Genomic DNA, 22,182 nt, shown 5'->3' with positions numbered 1-22,182 from the left:
GGTATAGTAGCGATGATAATGGAAAATAAACTTAAAAACAGCATGCTGATGTCATGCTATTGTCACCTTGTTGGACAAAAGCTTTGGGAAATAGTAACTTTTATTTGTTAGTTTAAATCGTTTGCTTAGCATTTTTGGATATCGAGCCCCTGATAACATAAGGTGTATGTAAAACATTGTTTCACATACACCCTGCTCAGTGCTGCCCCTGGATGCAGACAGTTGTATTGCAGCCTTTCGGTTTGACTGATCACCTTCACTCACACACAAACTTGCATACATTGCCACTGGTATGTTGTGTGTTTTTTCTCTATGGATTGATTTATAATGAGCAATTCTATCTCTTTTAATGGCTTAATGGCTGATTCTTAGCAGGAATCCCTTCAGCCTAGTCCCTCTGTGTGTAACGTCCCTGATGGGCCTCTAAATGGACCCGCTAATCATTAGCATGTTTAATCTGGATATCGTTTGGCTGATGTGCCCCCAGTCTCTTTATTTCTTTTTTTGCTTCTAAAGACATCAACGCTAACAGATGAGTCAGTAGATAGTCCACTTCGTAAATTAGCGCTCGCCATTGTTGTCAACACTTTTTTCTCCCGCCTCCAACAGTGACAGTCACCAGTGAGAGTCACTGTCACTGTTGGTCTGGGCTATATTCATTTAGCCCAGTGTGGGCTTAGAAAAGTCAGCCCAGACAGATTGTCTGGGCTGACTTTTCTAAGCCCACACAACATACAGTGGGGCAAAAAAGTATTTAGTCAGCCACCAATTGTGCAAGTTCTCCCACTTAAAAAGACGAGAGAGGCCTGTAATTTTGATCATAGGTAAACCTCAGCTATGAGAGACAAAATGAAAACAGAAATCCAGAAAATCACATTGTCTGAACTTTTAAGAATTTATTTGCAAATTATGGTGGAAAATAAGTATTTAGTCACCTACAAACCAGCAAGATTTCTGGCTGTCACAGACCTGTAACTTCTTCTTTAAGAGGCTCCTCTGTCCTCCACTTGTTACCTGTATTAATGGCACCTGTTTGAACTCCTTATCAGTATAAAAGACACCTGACCACAACCTCAAACAGTCACACTCCAAACTCCACTATGACCAAGACCAAAGAGCTGTCAAAGGACACCAGAAACACAATTGTAGACCTGCACCAGGCTGGGAAGTCTGAATCTGCAATAGGTTAGCAGCTTGGTGTGAAGAAATCAACTGTGGGAGCAATTATTAGGAAATGGAATACATACAAGACCACTGATAATCTCCCTCGATCTGGGGCTCCACGCAAGATCTCACCCTGTGGGGTCAAAATGATCACAAGAACGGTGAACAAAAATCCCAGAACCACACGGGGGGACCTAGTGAATGACCTCCAGAGAGCTGGGACCAAAGTGACAAAGGCTACCATCACTAACACACTACGCCGCCAGGGACTCAAATCCTGCAGTGCCAGACGTGTCCCCCTGCTAAAGCCAGTGCATGTCCGGGCCCGTTTGAAGTTTGCTAGAGAGCATTTGGATGATCCAGAACAGGATTGGGAGAATGTCATATGGTCAGATGAAACCAAAATAGAACTTTTTGGTAAAAACTCAACTCGTCGTGTTTGGAGGAGAAAGAATGCTGAGTTGCATCCAAAGAACACCATACCTACAGTGAAGCATGGGGGTGGAAACATCATGCTTTGGGGTTGTTTTTCTGCCAAGGGACCAGGACGTCTGATCCGTATGACGGAAAGAATGAATGGGGCCATGTATCGTGAGATTTTGAGTGACAACCTCCTTCCATCAGCAAGGGCACTGAAGATGAAACGTGGCTGGGTCTTTCAGCATGACAATGACCCCAAACACACCGCCCGGGCAACGAAGGAGTGGCTTCGTAAGAAGCATTTCAAGGTCCTGGAGTGGCCTAGCCAGTCTCCAGATCTCAACCCCATAAAAAATCTTTGGAGGGAGTTGAAAGTCTGTGTGGCCCAAAAACATCACTGCTCTAGAGGAGATCTGCATGGAGGAATGGGCCAAAATACCAGCAGCAGTGTGTGAAAACCTTGTAAAGACTTACAGAAAACGTTTGACCTCTGTCATTGCCAACAAAGGGCATGTAACAAAGTATTGAGATGACCTTTTGTTATTGACCAAATACTTATTTTCCACCATAATTTGCAAATAAATTCTTTAAAAATCAGACAATGTGATTTTCTAGATTTTCTTTTTTCATTTTGTCTCTCATAGCTGAGGTATACCTTTGGTGAAAATTACAGGCCTCTCTCATCTTTTTAAGTGGGAGAACTTGCACAATCGGAGGCTGACTAAATACTTTTTTCACTGTATCTATATGTATCTCCTGCGTTTTTGTGATTATTTGGTGCTGTTGCTTCTCCCGTTGCACCAAAATCAAGCAATTCTGAGTTTTAGTAATTACTATATTTTAATATTTTCATTAATTTAATAATGTTCTCATGTTTATTGTAAAAGATAGGGAGGGCTTAGCCCCACTAGCCCATTGATACCAGCTGTCCCTGCGCTAATGGACCTCGCCCTTGTACTGCATGGCATTTCGGCGACGCATCACTACATTGTTCTAACCTCACACCATGCCACTAACAAGGGACAGCCAACTAACACACATCAGCAGCTAGCACTGTATAAACCATATGTAAGATGTCTCAACATATCTAGTGTCCCCCACCCCATAATTCACTTCTCCTGTCATGCAGCATGTGGACAAAGTGCATAGTTAGCTGTTGTGGTTCCCATTTCTAGGCAAAATTTCCTAATAGCTCCAGAGCGGCTGGTGTCCGGAATTGAGCAAGTGCCACTTTAAATATTGCTCAGAGATTAGATTAATAGTGGGATATTGTGCCATTTGTGGAATGGAGATGAGACCTTTATGGTCTGTCCCCCATGAAGCCGTCCTACGAGTTGATCAGCAACCTACTCTACTGTTTTCAACCGCAACGGTTGTTTTCATTTTATCAGTGTGTGTGTGTGTGTGAATGAAATTGGGAAGTGTGTGTGTGTGTGTGTGTGTGTGTGTGTGTGTGTTTTCAGTGCCCGGTGCAGTTACATCATTTTGTGTCAGGGTTAGGGTTAGGGTTAGTGTCCTTTACTCGACTTTACACAACCAACTCGTCCTCCTTCCTTCATGTCCCTTACCTCTTCTACATTCATCCTTGCTGCCCCTCCACCTTCTCTTTGACCCCTGCCTTTGGCTCATCTGACTAGTATGCTCTTATTTTACCCTTATAGTTCGTATTGAATAACTATAATGAAGCCAGTTTACGCTAGCAGCTGATCGTTCATAAAGTATTTACCTAGCTAAAGTGGCTTAGGAATTGCAAACCAGCTAAAGCTACTTTCTTGCCACTATATAAATGCTGGTAGGCAGACAATTAAGAAATAAACAGGAAGGCCAGTCTTACAATAGTGTGTCTGTGTTTGTGTGTGTGTGTCAGTGGCGGCTGGTGGTTTTTAAAGTGAGGGAGGAAGGACTGCGCGCTTGGTTGCCATTGGCCTGCTTGCACTGTTGGTGTATGGTGGCATAAGAATGTGAGACTCAAGTTGTTTCAGGGTGTTTTGGTGAACTACAAAACAGTAGGGAGGGATAGTTATTTGAATAAAATTGATACAAAGCCACCAGTGGCATCACTGTAATTTGAAAGCTGGTGGGCAGCATGTCTTTGAAATGGACTACAAGGGCAGAAGAAAAGGATGCAAGCCCATTAGTAAAATCAGGCCTACTCTTGATTTGTAAAAGTAAATAAAAAAATCTGGGCCTATTTTTGCCCAGATTTGCCCTCAATGACTGAAGTTATTGGTTGTAATTTAGCTATGTTTATTTTCAGTTACAATTGTTTTAAGAAAAGACTCAAGACCAAAAGTGATGCCATTTAAAATGCATCATGCTCTGAATCATTCACCCTTTCCACACCCTTTCCACAATATCAAACAGAATGGTCAGAGTAACAAACTAGTAAAAGAACAAGAACATTATTTCAAACAACCTGATGTATAGGAATGGTGCCTAGCAAGGAAAGTCGCATAGAAGTACCAACGTGAACTTGACACTTGTTGCGGCGTTTGGGTGCCCTATCAAGAATTTTCACACCAGTGAAACCATGAACAGCCCACGTTGGAGATTTGCCATTATTCATTAGCAAACAGGGCCAGCAATACAGTCGATTGCTAGTAATGCTACCAGTAAGCCATGAGTACCTAGCAAACCATTTAGCACCCACAACACTGACGCTTTTGGTGATCTCGATTTTGCGAAGTGGTCTACCTATTTCTTTGGTCGCTAACTTAGCACTGTAACTCAATGAATGGAATGCTTTGTAATTAAACATGAACAATGTCCTCTGTTTCCAATGTTTCCGTTGTACACTTTATTCGCAAATGTTAGAATGTCGTTATCCTTCAGATGATTTCACCTGCTTTGCGTCTCTTAGACTGAGCGGCAATGCAGGCAGAGCGGGTTTGTTATCGACAGCGTTGCCTGATTGGGCAGATTTCCCGCCCAATAATAATTTTTCCAGCCTAACGTGGTTAAAGGTAGCCCAATTGGGTGGGAAATCTGCCCAATCTGGCAAGACTGCTCACCAGCCAGGGATCCTGCTTATTGGTTCATAGTGTAGCGCGAATAGATTTTTGCGTGAATCAGATGCCTGGGTCACACCCACTCAGAGGAGGACTTTCCTCCTCTCTCCCATTGAAACCCATGTTATTCAACGGCCGCCAGTACTTTCGGGGAAATGAAATGGAGTCAACGGGGGCTGAGGGAGGACCTTCCTCCCTGAAGTAATTGTCAATAGGCGATAGGGGGTGCTAATGTCCCTTTACCCAGGGAAACGAACATTCTATATATTCAAAGGCATTAAAGTAGTCATATTTAAGGGCATTAATTCATTACAGTAGTCTGGGCAATCTACATTTTTTAATTCTCAACAATGTTAGGGAGGATCTTCCTCCCTCTTCTCAATGGAGAAGCCTCCACTGGTGTGTGTGTGTGTGTGTGTGTGTGTGTGTGTGTTGAAATTACTGCACTTTACTGCGGTTGTGATGAGGCACATCCTAACAGCACAGCTGGTTGGCATAAAACTGACAGCTCACCACTTTCTCTTCCTCTTTTACAAAGAATGCTGCTTCCTGCAAGGTCTTCCCCACTGCAATGTACAAGGCCCAGATAAATATAAACAACAGTAATTGTACTAAGGATAAAGATGATCTTGATGTAAAATAGTTGAAAATAGTAAATTTAATAAAGCATGATCATAGGAAGACACAGGCAGCAATTACCAAGCCGCTTCATTGAGACAATGGTTGTGCATATAAACGTTCACATTGTTAACACAAGCATCAAAGGGTTTTAAATACACAAGGACAAAGTGTTTCCCAGGGTTTCCAACTATTCAGGTGTGATTCAAAGAAACTAAAGGTAACTACGGTCTAGTTTAGGGGCCTAGTTACTTGTCAGTAAAAATACTGAGAGCCTGAGATGATAACCAGTTCATGTTCAAATCAGGATGGGGGGAAGTTGGGGGAGATAAGTTATTTCTTACAAAGGGGGGAAGGCGGTCAATCCTGAGGAGAGGGCCATAGGCCTGGCTGTAGTGGTAGGTCTATCCTGGGTAAGAGGGCCATAATGCCTGGCTTTGGTTTTTAATCTATCCCTGTAGTGTTAGGTCTATCCTGGGTAAGAGCATAGGCCTGGCTTTATTGTTAGGTAGGTCTATCCTGGCGAGAGGGCAATATGGCTTTAGTGTTAGGGCTATCCTGGCTGTAGTGTTAGGTCTATCCTGGGGAGAGGGCCATAGGCCTGGCTGTAGTTTTAGCTGTTGTGGTTATGTTTGTAGAGGAAATAAGTTTTCTTTGAGCTGCAAAGAGACTTTATGCAAAGGCTTATTTGATTATTACTATATGGAATGGGAGCTTACAAGTTTTATGTGTTTTTTAAATTCAAATCCAACTGCAAACAATCAAATAATATTCACATGATCGACTAGTTTGTTCACTTTATTCTTATTTTAATTTGGTTAAAAAATGGTTACGGTTGTATAGTTTTATATGATTTCTGCATGTGTGTTCATGCAATCAGAAGATATAGTATATTGTGATGTCTATTATATGTTGTGTTCTAATTATCACATCGTATTATAACTAGGCAGATTAAAAGCAGGGAGCTAAAGAAATTATTGGTTCTTCCCATTTTCTGTGCGGCTGAAAATATATTTCCATTTAAAACATTCTTGTGAATCGTGGATAGTGGGTCAAATACTAAATGGTGTTGCTATCATTCAACTCAATACAGTTTAATCTTAATTCAACTCCTTCATGCAAAGCTAACCTTTATTCTCTAGTAGTTTGATGTTGATCTCACTAATGTACTTGCATTATATTTATTGCCTGGAATCATAACTTATTTGAAGTATAACAAAATATGTTTTTTTTCCCCAAGACAACTGCCTTGACTAACCACTAATGAAGTGATTAATAGCGTGTGCAGTAAATGGAGCAAAGCTATAAAAGCCATTTCTTAAAACATGGCATCATGTGACACTGAGTTTGGCTGGTCACCTGCCTCAAACCTCCCCTGCTCACTGCTCACTCCTTCCCACAATGCATTGCAGGAGCTAAGGGAAATCCACTGCCGGCAGCAGAGACAGAAGCAGAAAGAATCAGAGGGGTATGCTCACACGCAAAGACACACATTCTCACACACACACACACAGAATGAGACGAGGTCGGCTGAGCTCCAGGACATCAGGCAAGTCACTTGATTGTTATACTTGATATGTTTTTGATAATAAAATCCATTGAAAAGTTATAAAAGGTCTCGTTAAGGCCCCGTTTATACCAGCTGCAGAGAAAGGATTGTACAATTGGAAAACAGATGCACTTAAATGTCAAAATGTGGGAGAACTGTCAGACCTAAAAATGGCATCACAGACCCGAACGTTTGGGATCAGTGCATTATACGATCTTAATACGAAGATTATGCCATTATACTGTACCGTCAAATAAACTATTAATGATGTTGGTATGACATGGGTTTCCTTTTACTGTGTGTGAGAGAAAGAGTGTATAGATGCAATTGCGCATAATAGTTAATATTTATATTTGTGCACACACGGTTTCTCAGGTGTCCCTCCGAAGAGGTGGGGGCCTGGAGAGGTGAGGGGGGCGCTTTGGCCCCAAAAGTGCCCAGTCCCGGGGGGACGTCCGCGTCACAGGCCTGGCTGAACCGGGTCACCCTGGAGGAGGAGGAGCGGAAGAGAAGGGGGATAGAGGAGGAAGAGGAGGGTCGCAAGAGGACGGTGGAAGGAGGAGAAGAGAAGGAGGACGAGGGCATAGCCCACAAGGACGTGCAGGATAAAGTCAACAAGCTGTTCAGCCAGCAGCCGGACCCCTGGGCCCCCACAGGTGTGTGTTCCCGTTCACTCATGTTTTAAAGATGGGGTTGGACAGTGGAGACGTGTTGAACTAACTGCATGTCCAAAACGCTTTGCAATGTGGTTTGACAAGTGCTTTCAAGGAAAACCCAAATGCAAAGGCCACAACCCAAATGCAAAGGCTACAACCCAAATGCAACGGCTAGAACCCAAATGCAAAAGCAACAGCCCAAATGCAAAAGCAACAGCAGAAATACAGAAGCAACAGCACAAATGCATAAGCAACAGCAGAAATACAGAAGCAACAGCACAAATGCAAAAGCAACTGCACAAATGCAATTGGAACTGCACAAATGCAAATGCAACTGCATAAATGCAGAAGCAACAGCACAAAGGAAGTGAGCATCATCGGCTGTTGACAATGAAACAAACCGACTGTTCTTGCCAGGGACGGTCAATGACTGTTACTGCCTACACATGTGCGGAGAAGAGTTCTACTCCAGTATTATTACCCATTACAATGTAGGCCTATTGTCCACTACAGGATTTTCTGGTGTTTTTAGGTACATGAAATCCTCTGCATCATTTTCTGTTTCAAAATTCAGTTTTTGAAAGATTAAACTATTGTTAGAAATTCTTAGAAATCCAGCTTACCTTGATGCCAAAGACACAAACAACATGTGTCCTAAAATTATATAATAACTTATTTAAGGACTCGGTTGAGCCATGAAATATTTTAATAAAGGTTTCCTGATTCGGTTTGTTTTCTGTTGAAATCTCAGTCCATCACACAATGCTTTAGTTATGAATATAATCACAGGATGACTTTCATTATAACTTCAATCCTATTCTATCATGGCATACGACATGTCATGGTAAAGGCTCAACATTGTCCATCTCTCCACAGGCTTTATTAAGCAGTTGTCGCTTGCCTTGTCCTTTGAAATTCACTGCCCAGTATGACCCTCTGTTGCACTGTACATTTGACAAATAAAACACTTTGACTTTGATTTTGACTTGTGTTGTCATGTTGTGGTTGCCATAGGGATTGCAGAGCGGGCTCCGGCCCCTGGCCTGTTGGAGCAGAAGGTTCCGGTCACCAGCTTCGACCAGCAGCCCATGAAGGTGGTCTACTACAGGGCCCTGTACCCCTTTGACGCACGCAGCCACGACGAGATAAGCATCGCCCCAGGGGACATTGTTATGGTTGGTCATACACACCACACACCACACAAACACATACTTCTGTACACTCAATTAATGTCACGTTGATTGGTTAAAGTCCTGTGTGGGTGGGTGTCTGAATGCAAGCTTGGGGCAGGACAGGAAATAAATGGAATGACGGGCGGTGAAGATGTTTCTGTATTGGAGATTCTGTATTGATCTGGTTGTTAGTGGTTATTAGTGCTGAGCTCGATGATTCAGATATTGGTTTGTTACATATGTATTAAAATCTCAATTCTGGATTCATATGCTTCAGGTGGGGGGTTTATAAAAATATATTTGCGAACCACATGAATATCCCGGTGAATACTTATGATACTTAATATGTATGGAAGGGAGCAAGACACCCCAGTCCCACCAGTTCAGGACAATTCACGTCAGCACTTCAGTCTGGGTCGCGGTAGCCCTCATCAAAAGGATGAGCAGGCCGTGTGACGCCTGGGCTTCACTGGTTTGGTATTGGGATGTTAGGCCATTATCCTTACACCTCAGTAGCACTTGGATACCTGCCGTCCAGTGTGAGAATCAGCAGACCAAGACGTTCTCTCACCCGCACTGAAGCTCTGATGAGTTGATCCGAAAGCTTATGGTGCCCACGTAGCAATCCTACCTGATATCCTAGTTATAAACCGGAAAAAAAGATCAATGGACAACTGATTCTGCAGCAGGAGTCTCCGCCGGCTACCCCTCAGGCAGGAAAAGATGAGCACTAAGAACTCACTTTTTTTGAGTTTTTCTCAGAATATTCCAATATTTGTTCAGAAAACCTAACAAATATTCAAAGCTTGAAATTATGTATTCGGGCCAGCCCTAGTGTCACTTACCAAACCTTCCTGTGTCGTAAATGTGTTTGACTTTAGATAGTCCCTGCATAGTGTGCGTGGGTGTTTGTGTGGGTTTGCCCACGTGTGTGGATGTGTAATAACTGTTTGCTCTCTCCTTTGCCATCCAACCTGAAGGTTAAAGGGGAGTGGGTAAGTTCTTGCCCCGCCCACTGTGTTGTCTTCACCAATCACAGGCCATGATTTAGTTGTTCAGAGCGGCTCGTTGGCTCGTTCAGAGCCAGTGGATGCATGTCTTTATCTTGATTTGAGTCACACCTTGTTGTTGTCGTTGTTTGCTACACCTGTTGTTGTGTGACCTGCTGCCTGATGCCCCTCTAACCGTCTGGACATGCACTTAATTTGAAATTGAAGAAAAACGCATTCTCCTGTCAGACCAGTTTCATACGGCACCATAAGTACTAAAGCAGGCAATGCCCTCCCTCCTGTTGTTGGCCCAAACTATTGTTTGCTAGGACAACAAGTCAGGAATTCTGGATAATCCTGCATTTTGGATATCCTTTCTTTGCTTTTGGGTTTAAAACCACCACTCATCCCCATACAGTGGTCTGTATAGGGAGTGTTAATGCAGATCTTATACTGCTTTGGATGTGGAATTGATGTCTTTGTTGTAATGCTTTTGCATTATTCCAATAGGTGGATGAGTCCCAAACCGGGGAGCCCGGTTGGCTAGGAGGAGAGCTGAGGGGACAGACTGGATGGTTTCCGGCCAATTACGCTGAGAGGATCCCTGACAGCGAAGCACCAATCAGCCTGCGTAGCTCTGCCTCCGCCACGCCCACCCCCACCCGGCAGCCTGTAGCCACCCCTCCCCCCGCCCCTGGACAGAGCTCCTCCGCCTCTTCAGCCAGCAGTAACTGGGCCGACTTCAGCACCACGTATGTACCGGCTGTTAGCTCAGAACATTGCAGATATGTATAGAGCACTGTATAGAAAATAGTTTGAAAGCAAAATCTACAGAAAAGAAGATTTAAATTAATTATATTTTAGAACTCAATTTAAGAATGTGTTTGTGTGTGTGTGTGTGTGTGTGTAGCTGGCCCTCCACAACAGCCAACCAGTCAGAAAGCGAGGGATGGGATGCCTGGCCAACATCCTCCACCAATCAGAACCCTTCCCTTAGTGTTCCTTCCGCTCAACTACGCCAGCGCTCCGCCTTCACACCCGCCACCATGACATCAGGCTCCTCCCCATCTCCTGTCCTGGGACAGGTAGCATTGTTACTTTAAAGGTCCAATGACATGCAACCAGGTGTGGTGCCCCTAATGTCATCACAGGTGGGCGTGTCCACCTAGATGTGTGCTGGATAGAGCAGTCTACCAGCCTACCCAGTGGACTGTAGCAATTGTTGCTCATCAATCCGTCGGACATCTAGGTGGACATGCCCACCTGTGATGTCATAAGGGGCAGATTTTCAAAACGTCTCTCTTTATTTCGTTCTCTCTCTCTCTCTCTGTTCAGGGAGAGAAGGTAGAAGGCCTGCAGGCTCAGGCCTTGTATCCGTGGAGAGCCAAGAAGGACAACCACCTCAACTTCAACAAGAATGAGGTGGAAATGTTCATACCACTCATGTCTTGGTTATATTATTTATTGATTTATTTTAAAGAATAACAATAATAAGTGTTTACCTTCGAGCATTTTGGTAATGCATTTCTTTAGTATGGTATCCCATGGCTTCCTCATACTCCTCTTCTTGTGGCAGGTCATCATGGTTCTTGAGCAGCAGGACATGTGGTGGTTAGGGGAACTGCAGTCTGGCCAGAGGGGCTGGTTCCCCAAGAGCTACGTTAAGCTCATCTCAGCCTCCATGACCGCCCCGCCCCCCCCATCAGCCCCTTCCCCGGCTCCCCCACGCAGCAAGACCAGGTGATGGCCTGAGACCACAGACCATTTCATATTTTTCCTTTCCTTCAGTTATACAGAGTCAGGAAGAGACACAAGTGATCTTTCACATACAAGGACTCCTCTGTGGTGCATTGGTGCACCACAGATATACTAGATATTTAAATACATCAACGCTAGAGGATACAACATAGATGCTTGTGTATAAAAAAAGAATATCTATACATATAATCAATGTAATGTTTCAAAATATATGTTATGTTCATAGAGTATATAAGAAGTAATACAACTTATAAAACATAGTAAATGTCTTGAATGTGTTACCTGATATATTTCAGGACCACTGATTCCTTCACACTTCTTCCCCCTAGTGAGTCTGGAGCGTCAGAGAGCCCCCCCTGTGGAAAACACCCCTCTCCCTCCCCCACAAAGCTGTCAGATTCTGGAGAAGGTAACCCACACACAAAATCAAACACAACTCTGCTCACACACATGCAAGCTCAACAACCACACCCACTGACTGCACACATCGGCCCTGAATGATCTCGCCCTGTGCACCAACAAGAGTAGCACACACACACACACACACACACACACACACACACACACACACAGGGGCTCATTGCTCATGGTGCTGTGTCTCTCTCTAGAGTATATGGCCATGTATACCTACGAGAGCAGCGAACAGGGAGACCTCAGCTTCCAGCAGGGCGACCTCGTCTTGGTGACCCGCAAAGAAGGGGATTGGTGGACCGGCGTGGTCAGCGGCAAGAACGGGGTCTTCCCGTCCAATTATGTGAAGCCACGGGACTCCAGCTCTGAGGTTTGTTACACTCCCAGCACAAGACACGTTGGCCACACTCCATTGGTGTTCATAATTAAACTCTAACTTAGGGGTGTACGGTATAAACAGTATAGCAAGTACAGCGGTGTGAATTTGTGCTACGGTATGGATTTTGACGTTACCGTGTGACCGGTAGACAGTGTTGTGTGTAATGCGTTACAAAGTAAGTAACATGTTAATACAGTAATGTAACTACTTTTTCATGTAAAAAGTAAAGTTGCGCGCATTTACTCAAAATATGGTAACAAAACGTAGTTCCTTTTTCAATTCGGCACGACGTTACTTTTCCCAGGGACTTTTCCCAGGGACAGATTTGACAGCCATACTGCCTTCTCAGGCAGTATGCTATTGCGCAAACACACAGGCGTGCATGCTTGCGCAATAGTCTCTTGACAAGCTCTCAATCCACACCGAACGAGACAGATGCTGGTAGCGTGAGGCTGTCTCTGCATCTCTTCCACAGACATCGCTTCTGCAGGCATTTTCCAAAGCCAGTTCTTAGACCAAAAAAGCCAGCGCTGGAACGAGATAACAAACGCCCTCACTGTTTCCCTGTGTAAGGACATGGTTCCCTTTCAAAATCTCAATAGCAAGGGCTTTAAAGAGATGGTCGAAACACTCGATCCCAGGTACGCGTTACCTGCCCGCACACACTTCAGCCAAATTGAGATGCCAAAACTATACGGCAAGGTCAGCGAGCAAGTGGAGAAAGAAATCCATACTACTATACAGTCCAAACATTAGTGTTTATCAGAGATGGAAGTAACTTGAGAAAAGATTTTGAATTTTTTTTTCATGCAGTTTTGGTGCCTAACCAGTATTTTACCCCTTCAGAAGCATTTCTATCGAAATTAGAAGATACAATTAACATACTGTGATATAATACCCTTACGTCTATGCCTCAAATCATACCTTGATATACATTTGAGTCCATACTGTACAGCCCTACACTAAATAGAGTAAATGGATGGGCTGAGCCTAGGGGATTATTTTATGCTCAATGATCTAATGTCCAGAGAAAATTGGTCTCTTATGATACACAGCTCTGTGATTATGTAAATGGGTAGTTATGCAAGAGGCCATGGAAACAACCCATGGTTTTGTGTTTATTTTTGGATGGTTCACAGCATTTGTAGGCATGCTGGCGAGAGGGAAGGCTTCATAGATGGCCCTGTCAGTCGCTTGCTTACTCTAGTGTTGCAGGTGCTTCGGTATCGAGGCTAAGCGCATTTTGGTACGCAAGCCAGAGAGGCATTTCAAACATACCAGGCTTCCGTGAATTTATTATAATATGGATGGATTTATGTATGTGTTTTCCTGTCGTTTCCTGTCCTGTCTCCGTGAGATCAGGTTAGGTTAACCACCTATCAATGTTTCTGCCTATCATAAAGTATCCAAAGTTATTTAGCTGCATGCCTAGCAGTACATTGAACAGGACACCTCAAGATAATCTTACTACTACAGAGTTTCCCCTAGGATGGAGTTGCAGCAGCGGAGGTGAAATGTTTTTTTTTCCGCTCACAACTTTTTTTGTGTGCTCGGAAAGTGCACCCTACCGGGAGATTTCTATGTGTCTGCCGGCACCAGAAGTGTGTACATACAGTACAATTGTCCACAGTAATGAGCAGGAGAGATTGAACATGATACAAGTATAATCTTTAAAAACAAAAAATATTTCAACAACCACCCTATACAGTAAAATCCCATGACACAAATACTACAACAATCGAAAAGGTCTGTGCCTCCAACCCATGCATCTTCCCACTCCCTCCCCTCTCCCCAACACAAAGGTTGTAGTAGGACCATAAAGAGGCCTTGCCTCTATTGAATAAGTTTTGTGCCTCTAGAGTCAATAGTGGCAACGCTACTGAAATTGTTTTTAAAAATAAATGTATATTGACATTTATTTTGCACACACAGCAGCGGCGGTGATATTTCAGCAGCGGCGTACCACCACTGCTAGGTGCATATAGGGGAAACACTGTACTATAATAGCAGGCCTGTCGCACCAGTTACTCAAGTTACTCATGTGCGCATGTGCCAAGCAGCCTGCAGCTCACACACACACACACACACACACACAGCACGCGCGAACGCATACATACACCGCAAGCATGCACATACACAGCACATATGCACATGCGCTCAAACATACATGGAAACGCACGCACTCGCACACACACCGCACGTCAAGACAAAGGCAGCGACACACACTCGGAAGCGCATACGCACGCACACACACACGCATGCGCACACACTGTACGCCAAGACAAAGGCAGCGACACACTCGCCAAGCTAAGACGTTATGCTTTTAAACATAACGGCTCCGCCATCGACACACACATGCAGGTAAGAACACACATGCACGCGCACACACCGCAGCGACACTTGCCCAGGTAAGACGTTATGTTTTTAAACATAACGGCTCCGCCATCGACACACGCGCAGGTAAGAACACACACGCACTTGCAAACACCGCAGTAACACTCGCCCTTAAACATAACGGCTCCGCCATCAACACGCGCGCAGGTTAGAACACACACACACGCGCACACATCGCAGCGACACTCGCCCAGGTAAGACGTTATATTTTTTAAACATAACTGCTCCGCCATCGACACATACGCCCAGGTAAGAACACACACGCACACACCGCAGCGACACACTCGCCCAGGTAAGACATTATGTTTTTAAACATAGCGGCTCCGCCATCGACAAACTCCCAGGTAACACATTCTGTCTATAGCCTGTAGAAATTGCGATTAAAAAAAGGGAAGAGACAATTTCTCACCTCGACAAGCAACGGCGGGTCGTTCATTTTGTCATATAAAAACCGTTCAATTCAAACATCGCAACGACCGGCATATCAACACATTAGTCACGTGATCTTATAGAGACAGTGTCACTATAACACAGAACAAAAACATGTCAATAACACAGTACGGTGAATTATGTCTATAGAGTTAACCACAAGACTGCACTTTGTTTCCCAAATGATTGGGAAACTTGTGATTGTGATATTACTCTCCTCCTTTAGCCTCTTCAAATGTCTTTACACTTTGTTGCTCAAACTTAATATTACTCTCCTCCCCTCCCTCCTGCGAACTGTTATAGTTGTTTGATTTTTCTTATGTTTTGTGTGTATGCTATGTGTGACTGTAGGCTACTGCTGCCTGTCTTGGCCAGGATACTGGCAGAGATGTTTAATCTCAATGATGATTATTATTTTCAACTAACCAATAGTAGTTGCCTTGCATTTTAAAATGTCAATGCGCTTTTCAGCCCTGAATAACCGTGAAAGCTATTTAATAATTGATTTGCATGCATAGTATACTACACTTTCCATTGAACAATTTCCCCTTTTACCATAAATGGACAAATTTTATAATGTAATCAAATGCTCACACACTAGCTGCTTTCAGACACACGTGTAAGTCCTGATATTCTCCTGATGGGCTGTATGTGTGAACAACATATCCTGACATTTTTACCCTGAAAATCTCCTGAATTATGCTACCCCTGAAGTAGTATTTTCTCCGTAGGAAATTTAAATTACCTTATATGTGAACGAGGAGTAGAAAGTCTATTTCTCACACCACTTCAGTGGGCGTGATTATGGGGTCAGAACAGTCTCATTAATAACTAGAAAATCCATTTCCTGCAGAAAATGCGGTGAGTGCTGTAGTACAAAGTGAGGTAGAAAATATTTTTTAATAAAGCCACATAGATTAAGACATAAAGAATCGTTAAATGGCTTAAATCAAGTGAACGGATTTGAACAAAAGTTCAAAAGTCTAAATGGAGTAAACAATGTAAACATGCACACCATTTAAGTAAAAGTAAATGGTTGGAAACATATAAAGTGACAGCTGAATGAAAAGCGCAAAGCATTGCTAAAAATGCTAAAATGTAAAAGGTCAAATGTATTGACCTGCGCTGGTGTGTGTGTGTGTGTGTGTGTGTGTGTGTGTGTGTGTGTGCGTGTGTGTGTGTGTGTGTGTGTGTGTGTTTAAGAGAATAGCGAGCCGGTGTGTGATTAAAAGTAGCCCAATAGAGCGGGGAAAACAGCTCAATCTGGCAACACTGCCTGAACGTCCGCCAAAAGTAGCCCAATCCAGCGGGAAAAGCACCCAATCTGGCAACACTGCTGAACGTCCTCACTTTCCAGCGTCAACGTAAATCAATGAGAACAACTGAAAACGAAGCCGGTATGAAACTAAACTGTTATTTCGAATAAATTTTAAATGATATCGAAATTCCGTTTGGATATTATTGAAGATACATGTGTGTAGATTTGTTTAATGGTTTGAACGATGGTAAACGGTTGAGATTTGACCGGGTTACGATGTCTTAAGTAATTTAAGTGTCAGAATGGGCAGACGGCTTCGATGCGACCAACTGTAGAATATGACGGTTTGAAACTAAAACTGTGATTCTGACGTAAGTTTAAATGATATCGAAATTAGATATCATTGAGGATACAAGTGTGTAGATTTGTTAAATGGTTTGATCGAAGATAAACGGTTGAAAATTGATTGCAACTGGCGCAGAGAGTTCTTTTCCCTCCGGCGCAACGTGTCGGTAAGTTAGGGAATGATCTTCTGCCCCAATGGGCGGTTCTGCGAAAGGAGGAGGCGTGTTCTGGCGCAAACGTTCCCTGGTGCTATTTTGCAGTTTCAGAAACCACTTGCGCCACAAACCAGGAAATACCTGGTTTAAAGTCAGTGGCGCGTTGTTCAGATGCTATTTTAAGGGCGCATGCATAATGTTGCTTGTGCACCTCGAGCATACACTTTGCTTCTCTCATCTACCTAGCCACACATTCTTGGTAAATTATTTGGGAAAGAACAGCTGATACAGCGGTAATAAGTTGTACTTTTAAATCAATGCATCTGCAAACACTGTACAGCAAACACATATTTTCCTGACACAGATATCGTGTACATGCCCATAACTTTTAGGATTGATTTGTTTGCTGAATTTTGGAGTATTTGATCGTGAGAAAACATTGTTTTACCGCGAGTGTTAAAAAGAATGAATGAATGAATGCGGGCGCGCGTGTGTGTATGTGTAAAAGAGTTAATGAATGCGGGCGCGAGTGTGTGCGTCCATTTAACGTCCTGTTTAAACACACGCAAACTAAACACGTAATGCATAATACAGTCCATGGCAATGTATATTAACGGGGGGACACATGCATATTAGGAACACAAGTCGATAACGATAATGTATACAATACTGATAAGAAACAATGTTTATAATGTATTGTGCATATCATTAAATAGAACCACAGTTACCGCATATCATATGTTATCATATAAGTTTTCTTTGCCAAAATTTATTTGAGGGCTCAGTATTTCTGAGGTTGTGGAAGAAAACCTTATTCCATGTGTGAATTGGGCCATATTGTTTGGCCATAAACTGAGCCATTTGAAGTTTGAAATTCATGTGCATGTGTCATCGGAGACTGCACGAGCTGTCAAAATATCAACTCGTCAGATTCAAATGCGCTCATGGCTCTTAAAAGGGATGGGAGCTGGCACTCTCATTGGTTTATTGCACGTTACGCCCAAACCACACCTACGGGTAATTAGGCTACTTCCGACTAACCATTTTTAGATTTGCGCCGGCCGCAAGAGTCATTTTTTGCGCTGGTAAAATAGCGGCATTGCCATAGAACCGCCCACAAAGCTACTTGCGCTTGGCGCTTCTCACTTGCGTTTCAGGCCGTTAAAATAGGGCCCCTAGAGTGTGAATGCTACAGCATTCACACTAACTAGAAATTGGATTTCCTGCAGAAAACACAAGTAAATGCTGACGGCTGAATGAACAGCGCAAAGCATTGCTGAAAATGAAGAAATGTAAAATGAATTGAACCGAAGAATCTGAAAGTAGTAGCTGAAGTAGTAGTAGTAGCTGAAGTAGTTGTAGTAGCTGAAGTAATAGTAGTAGTAGTAGCTGAAGTAGTTGTAGTAGCTGAAGTAGTAGTAGTAGTAGCTGAATTAGTAGGTAGTAGCTGAAGAAGTAGTAGTAGCTGAAGTAGTAGTAGTAGCTGAAGTAGTAGGTAGTAGCTGAAGTACTAGGTAGTAGCTGAAGTAACAGGTAGTAGCTGAAGTAGTAGTAGCTGAAGTAGTAGGTAGTATCTGAACTAGAAATTGCATTTCCTGCAGAAAACGCGTGTGAATGCTGAGGGCTGAATGAAAAGCGCAAAGCATTGCTGAAAATGAAGAGATGTAAAATGAATTGAACCAAAGAATCTGAAAGTAGTTGCTGAAGTAGTAGTAGTAGTAGTAGCTGAACTAGTATTAGCTGGAGTATAAGTAGGAGTAGCTGAAGTAATAGTAGTAGTAGTAGCTGAAGTAGTAGTAGAAGATGAAGTAGTAGTAGTAGCTGAAGTAGTAGTAGTAGCTGAAGTAGTAGGTAGTAGCTGAAGTACTAGGTAGTAGCTGAAGTAACAGGTAGTAGCTGAAGTAGTAGTAGCTGAAGTAGTAGGTAGTATCTGAACTAGAAATTGCATTTCCTGCAGAAACGCGTGTGAATGCTGAGGGCTGAATGAAAAGCGCAAAGCATTGCTGAAAATGAAGAGATGTAAAATGAATTGAACCAAAGAATCTGAAAGTAGTTGCTGAAGTAGTTGTAGTAGTAGTAGCTGAACTAGTATTAGCTGGAGTATAAGTAGGAGTAGCTGAAGTAATAGTAGTAGTAGTAGCTGAAGTAGTAGTAGAAGATGAAGTAGTAGTAGCTGAAGCAGTAGTAACTGAAGTAGTAGTACTAGGTAGTAGCTGAAGTGGTAGTAGTTGCTGAAGTAGTAGTAGCTGCAGTAGTAGTGGTAGCTGAAGTAGTAGGTAGTAGCTGAAGTGGTAGTAGTAGTAGCTGAAGTAGTGGGTAGTAGCTGAAGTAGTAGTAGTAGCTGAAGCTGAAGTGGTAGTAGAAGTAGCTGAAGTAGTAGTAGTAGCTGAAGTTGTAGTAGTAGCTGAAGTAGTAGGCAGAAGCTGAAGTAGTTGTATTGGTAGGAGTAGTAGCTGAAGTAGTAGTAGTAATGGTAATAGTATTATTGGTAGGAGTAGTAGTAGTAGTAGTGGTAGTAGTAGTAGGCAGTAGAAATGTTGAATAGCTTTAATCAAGTGAGAGATTTGAACAGAGTGTTAAACAAAATGTTAAAATCGAATTGGAATAAAGCTGTGTGTGTGTGTGTGTCACGAGAATGGCGGAGCCATTGCGTGTGCGTGTGTGTGTGTCTCTTTAAGAGAATGGCGGAGCTATTGCGTGTGTGTGGCTCAGTTCTGACGTCAACGGAAATCAATGAGAGCAACTGAAAACTATGACGGTTTGAAACTAAAACTGTGATTCTGAAAAAAGTTTAAATGATATCGAAAGTCTGTTTAGATATTATTGACCATACAAGTGTGTAGATTTGTTAAATGGTTTGAATGAAGATAAACGGTTGAAAATCGATTGAGTTACGTCTTAAACAGTTGAAGTACCAGAGGACTCCCGTTGACTCCCATGTTGAAAAAATGTGGGAAAAGCTGAATAGTTTAAAATGTTGAAAGAGTTAAAAAACGCTGAATAAATGCCATCATGTCGTTAAAGAGCTGAACGTTTTAATAGTTGAATGGTTTCTGTTGCTGAAAGTATGGCGGAGGAGTTGAAGACCAAAAAACCGGCAGAATAAGAAAAATAAAGATTTCAATATCTAGAGTGTGAATGCTACAGAATTCACACTAATAAAACTTATGAAGAATAATAGTTGAGCTCTGCATGCAGCACTCACCTAATGAATGCACAGAGAAGGATTCACAAATGTATTTTGTGATTTATATATAAATTACTCTATTTTCCCAAATGCATTTCAATGCACACACAAATGGATATTGGTATGTAGAAATGTTAAATAAATCCATAAACAAAAATAAGTTTCATAAACACATTTCTGATCCACACACAAATGTGTCTTGTTTTAAATAATGTAATATAAATCCATAAATATATGAATCAAAAGAATATTTGCAATTTTCATCAAAAATGAATTTGGATGTTGTTACATTTATATACAAACTGTTAAACTTGAATTAACAAGACACTTTTCATTTGTGAACTTGTTTGCATTTGTGTCTGAACTGGTCTTTATCTACATGTGGATTTTTGAGACTCTCCTGACGTGGTTGGACTCACAAATGCATTTTTTTCAGCAAGGAACTCTCTGTAGCCAATCAGATGCCTCCCTTGTTTACAGCCAATCACATGACTGCAGTCCTGACCTCTGAAAAATAAGTCCAGCCTCTGTGCCTCCCGGTTCCCTCGGTCAAATGTCTATGGGAAATAACATGGGGTTTTTGAATGATCGTACATAATAATCTCTAGGTGGCGAAGAAGTAAAAGCTGTGTCACGTTTTGAACTACACACTTTTTCCATCTGGTTTCGACTGGGTTTTGGGATTGTCTGTGCTGTTAAAGTAGTAAACGATTATTAATGCTACTTTAACGGCACCGACAATCTAAACCCCCCCCCCAAAAAAATACCCAGCCAATCACATCACTGCAGTCATGTGATTGGCTGAAAACGAGGGAGGCATCTGATTGGCTACAGAGTTTATTTTTTGAAAAAAATGCATTTGTGAATCCAGCCAAGTCAGGAGTCTCAAAAATCCACATATAAATACAGACCAGTTCACACACAAATGCAAACAAGTTCACAAATGAACAGCGTCTTGTTAATTCAAGTTTAACAGTTTTTATATAACTGTAACAACATCCAAATACATTTTTGATGAAAATTGCAAATATTTTTTGGATTCATATATTTATGGATTTATATTACATTTATTTAAAACAAGACACATTTGTCTGTGGATCAGAAATGTGTTTGTGAAACTTACTTTTGTTTATGGATTTATTTTACATTTATTCATACCGATATCCATTTGTGTGTGCATTGAAATGTATTTGTGAGAAGAGAGTAATTTATATATAAATCACAAAATACATTTGTGAATCCTTCTCTGTACATTCATTATTAATGAGGCTGTTCTGACCCCATATGTGAAGATGACGCTTCTGCATGTCATTGAGTGGCCCCCTAAATGTTAATCAGCCTTTTGTTCGCTGAATGATTAAAAAGCATTTAAATGTTGGCACAGCTTTTAAGAGTCATTCGTGGTGAACGAATTTTATAAGTTTTAAAATTATAGGGAAAATGTTATTATATTATGCGCTCAGAAATTTGTTACAGTATCGACACGGGTTTCCACTTTATTGCTATGGGTTAATTACAACTAAAGGTTGAGCGAGCGCAACACGCTCGTGAAAAGTCTAGTATCTATAATACATAACAGCTACCAGACATACAAATTCAATACTTTATATAAAGTAAGGGTATCTATGCTTTGTAATTATGTTTCATATTTTAAAAGGAAATTCATGACTCAGTAGATAGACATGATACGGTATATTATATCGATCTGTATAGAATATGATGTTTGTGTTTAATTGGTCAAGGGGATGTTTACCTTCAAAGGGACCATAACAGGAACACAACACAACAACAACACAACCTGAGCCCTGATGTATCATGTGTTGCTCTGTGAAGGGAAAGGAGGATCGTTCCTTGATGCATTTATTTATGCAATTTACATTGGTTATTTCCATGACTTCTGCTATGACAAGCTAAAACAAAGATTTAATATGAGCAACAATGGTGTTGACAGCAGTAAAGAAAGACAACATCAGCCATCTTAAGTTTACGGGCATGCATCAAGTGCCTCGCCTTTCAAGAAAGTGAACAATGCATAGGCCTGAAGGCGTTGCTAGCTAACTCGAGTAGACTGCCAATAACGCTCAATGACTACTTGTGGAAGTTTGCCCAATAGTCACCAATACAGATTCAATACAGAGGGACATTCTGGCATAGTCTGGATGGCCTGATTAAAAATTCATATTATCTTTCCCACCCTGAAATTACCATGTCTGTGTGCGTGTGTTTTGATATTTATATGGTATAGGTATAGATGTGTATACTTCATTTGAATTAAAACTGTTCTATCCTT

General features: G+C 42.1%; 1 protein-coding gene across 1 annotated transcript in view; it reads left to right on the top strand.

The window, feature by feature from the left end:
* itsn1 (intersectin 1 (SH3 domain protein)) overlaps positions 1 to 22,182 on the top strand; it is a 71,296-nt gene that overhangs the window by 34,029 nt on the left and 15,085 nt on the right. The window contains exons 18-26 of the mRNA XM_079730252.1: positions 6,623 to 6,678; positions 7,135 to 7,415; positions 8,430 to 8,590; positions 10,087 to 10,328; positions 10,487 to 10,661; positions 10,912 to 10,998; positions 11,153 to 11,316; positions 11,664 to 11,743; positions 11,943 to 12,115. Coding sequence (XP_079586378.1) covers positions 6,623 to 6,678; positions 7,135 to 7,415; positions 8,430 to 8,590; positions 10,087 to 10,328; positions 10,487 to 10,661; positions 10,912 to 10,998; positions 11,153 to 11,316; positions 11,664 to 11,743; positions 11,943 to 12,115 — 1,419 coding nt within the window. The remainder of the gene's footprint in view (positions 1 to 6,622; positions 6,679 to 7,134; positions 7,416 to 8,429; positions 8,591 to 10,086; positions 10,329 to 10,486; positions 10,662 to 10,911; positions 10,999 to 11,152; positions 11,317 to 11,663; positions 11,744 to 11,942; positions 12,116 to 22,182) is intronic.

The sequence above is a fragment of the Pollachius pollachius genome, assembly GCF_949987615.1.
Source record: "Pollachius pollachius genome assembly, chromosome: 2".
Lineage (NCBI taxonomy): Eukaryota > Metazoa > Chordata > Actinopteri > Gadiformes > Gadidae > Pollachius > Pollachius pollachius.
This window is presented reverse-complemented; position numbering and strand designations above follow the sequence as displayed.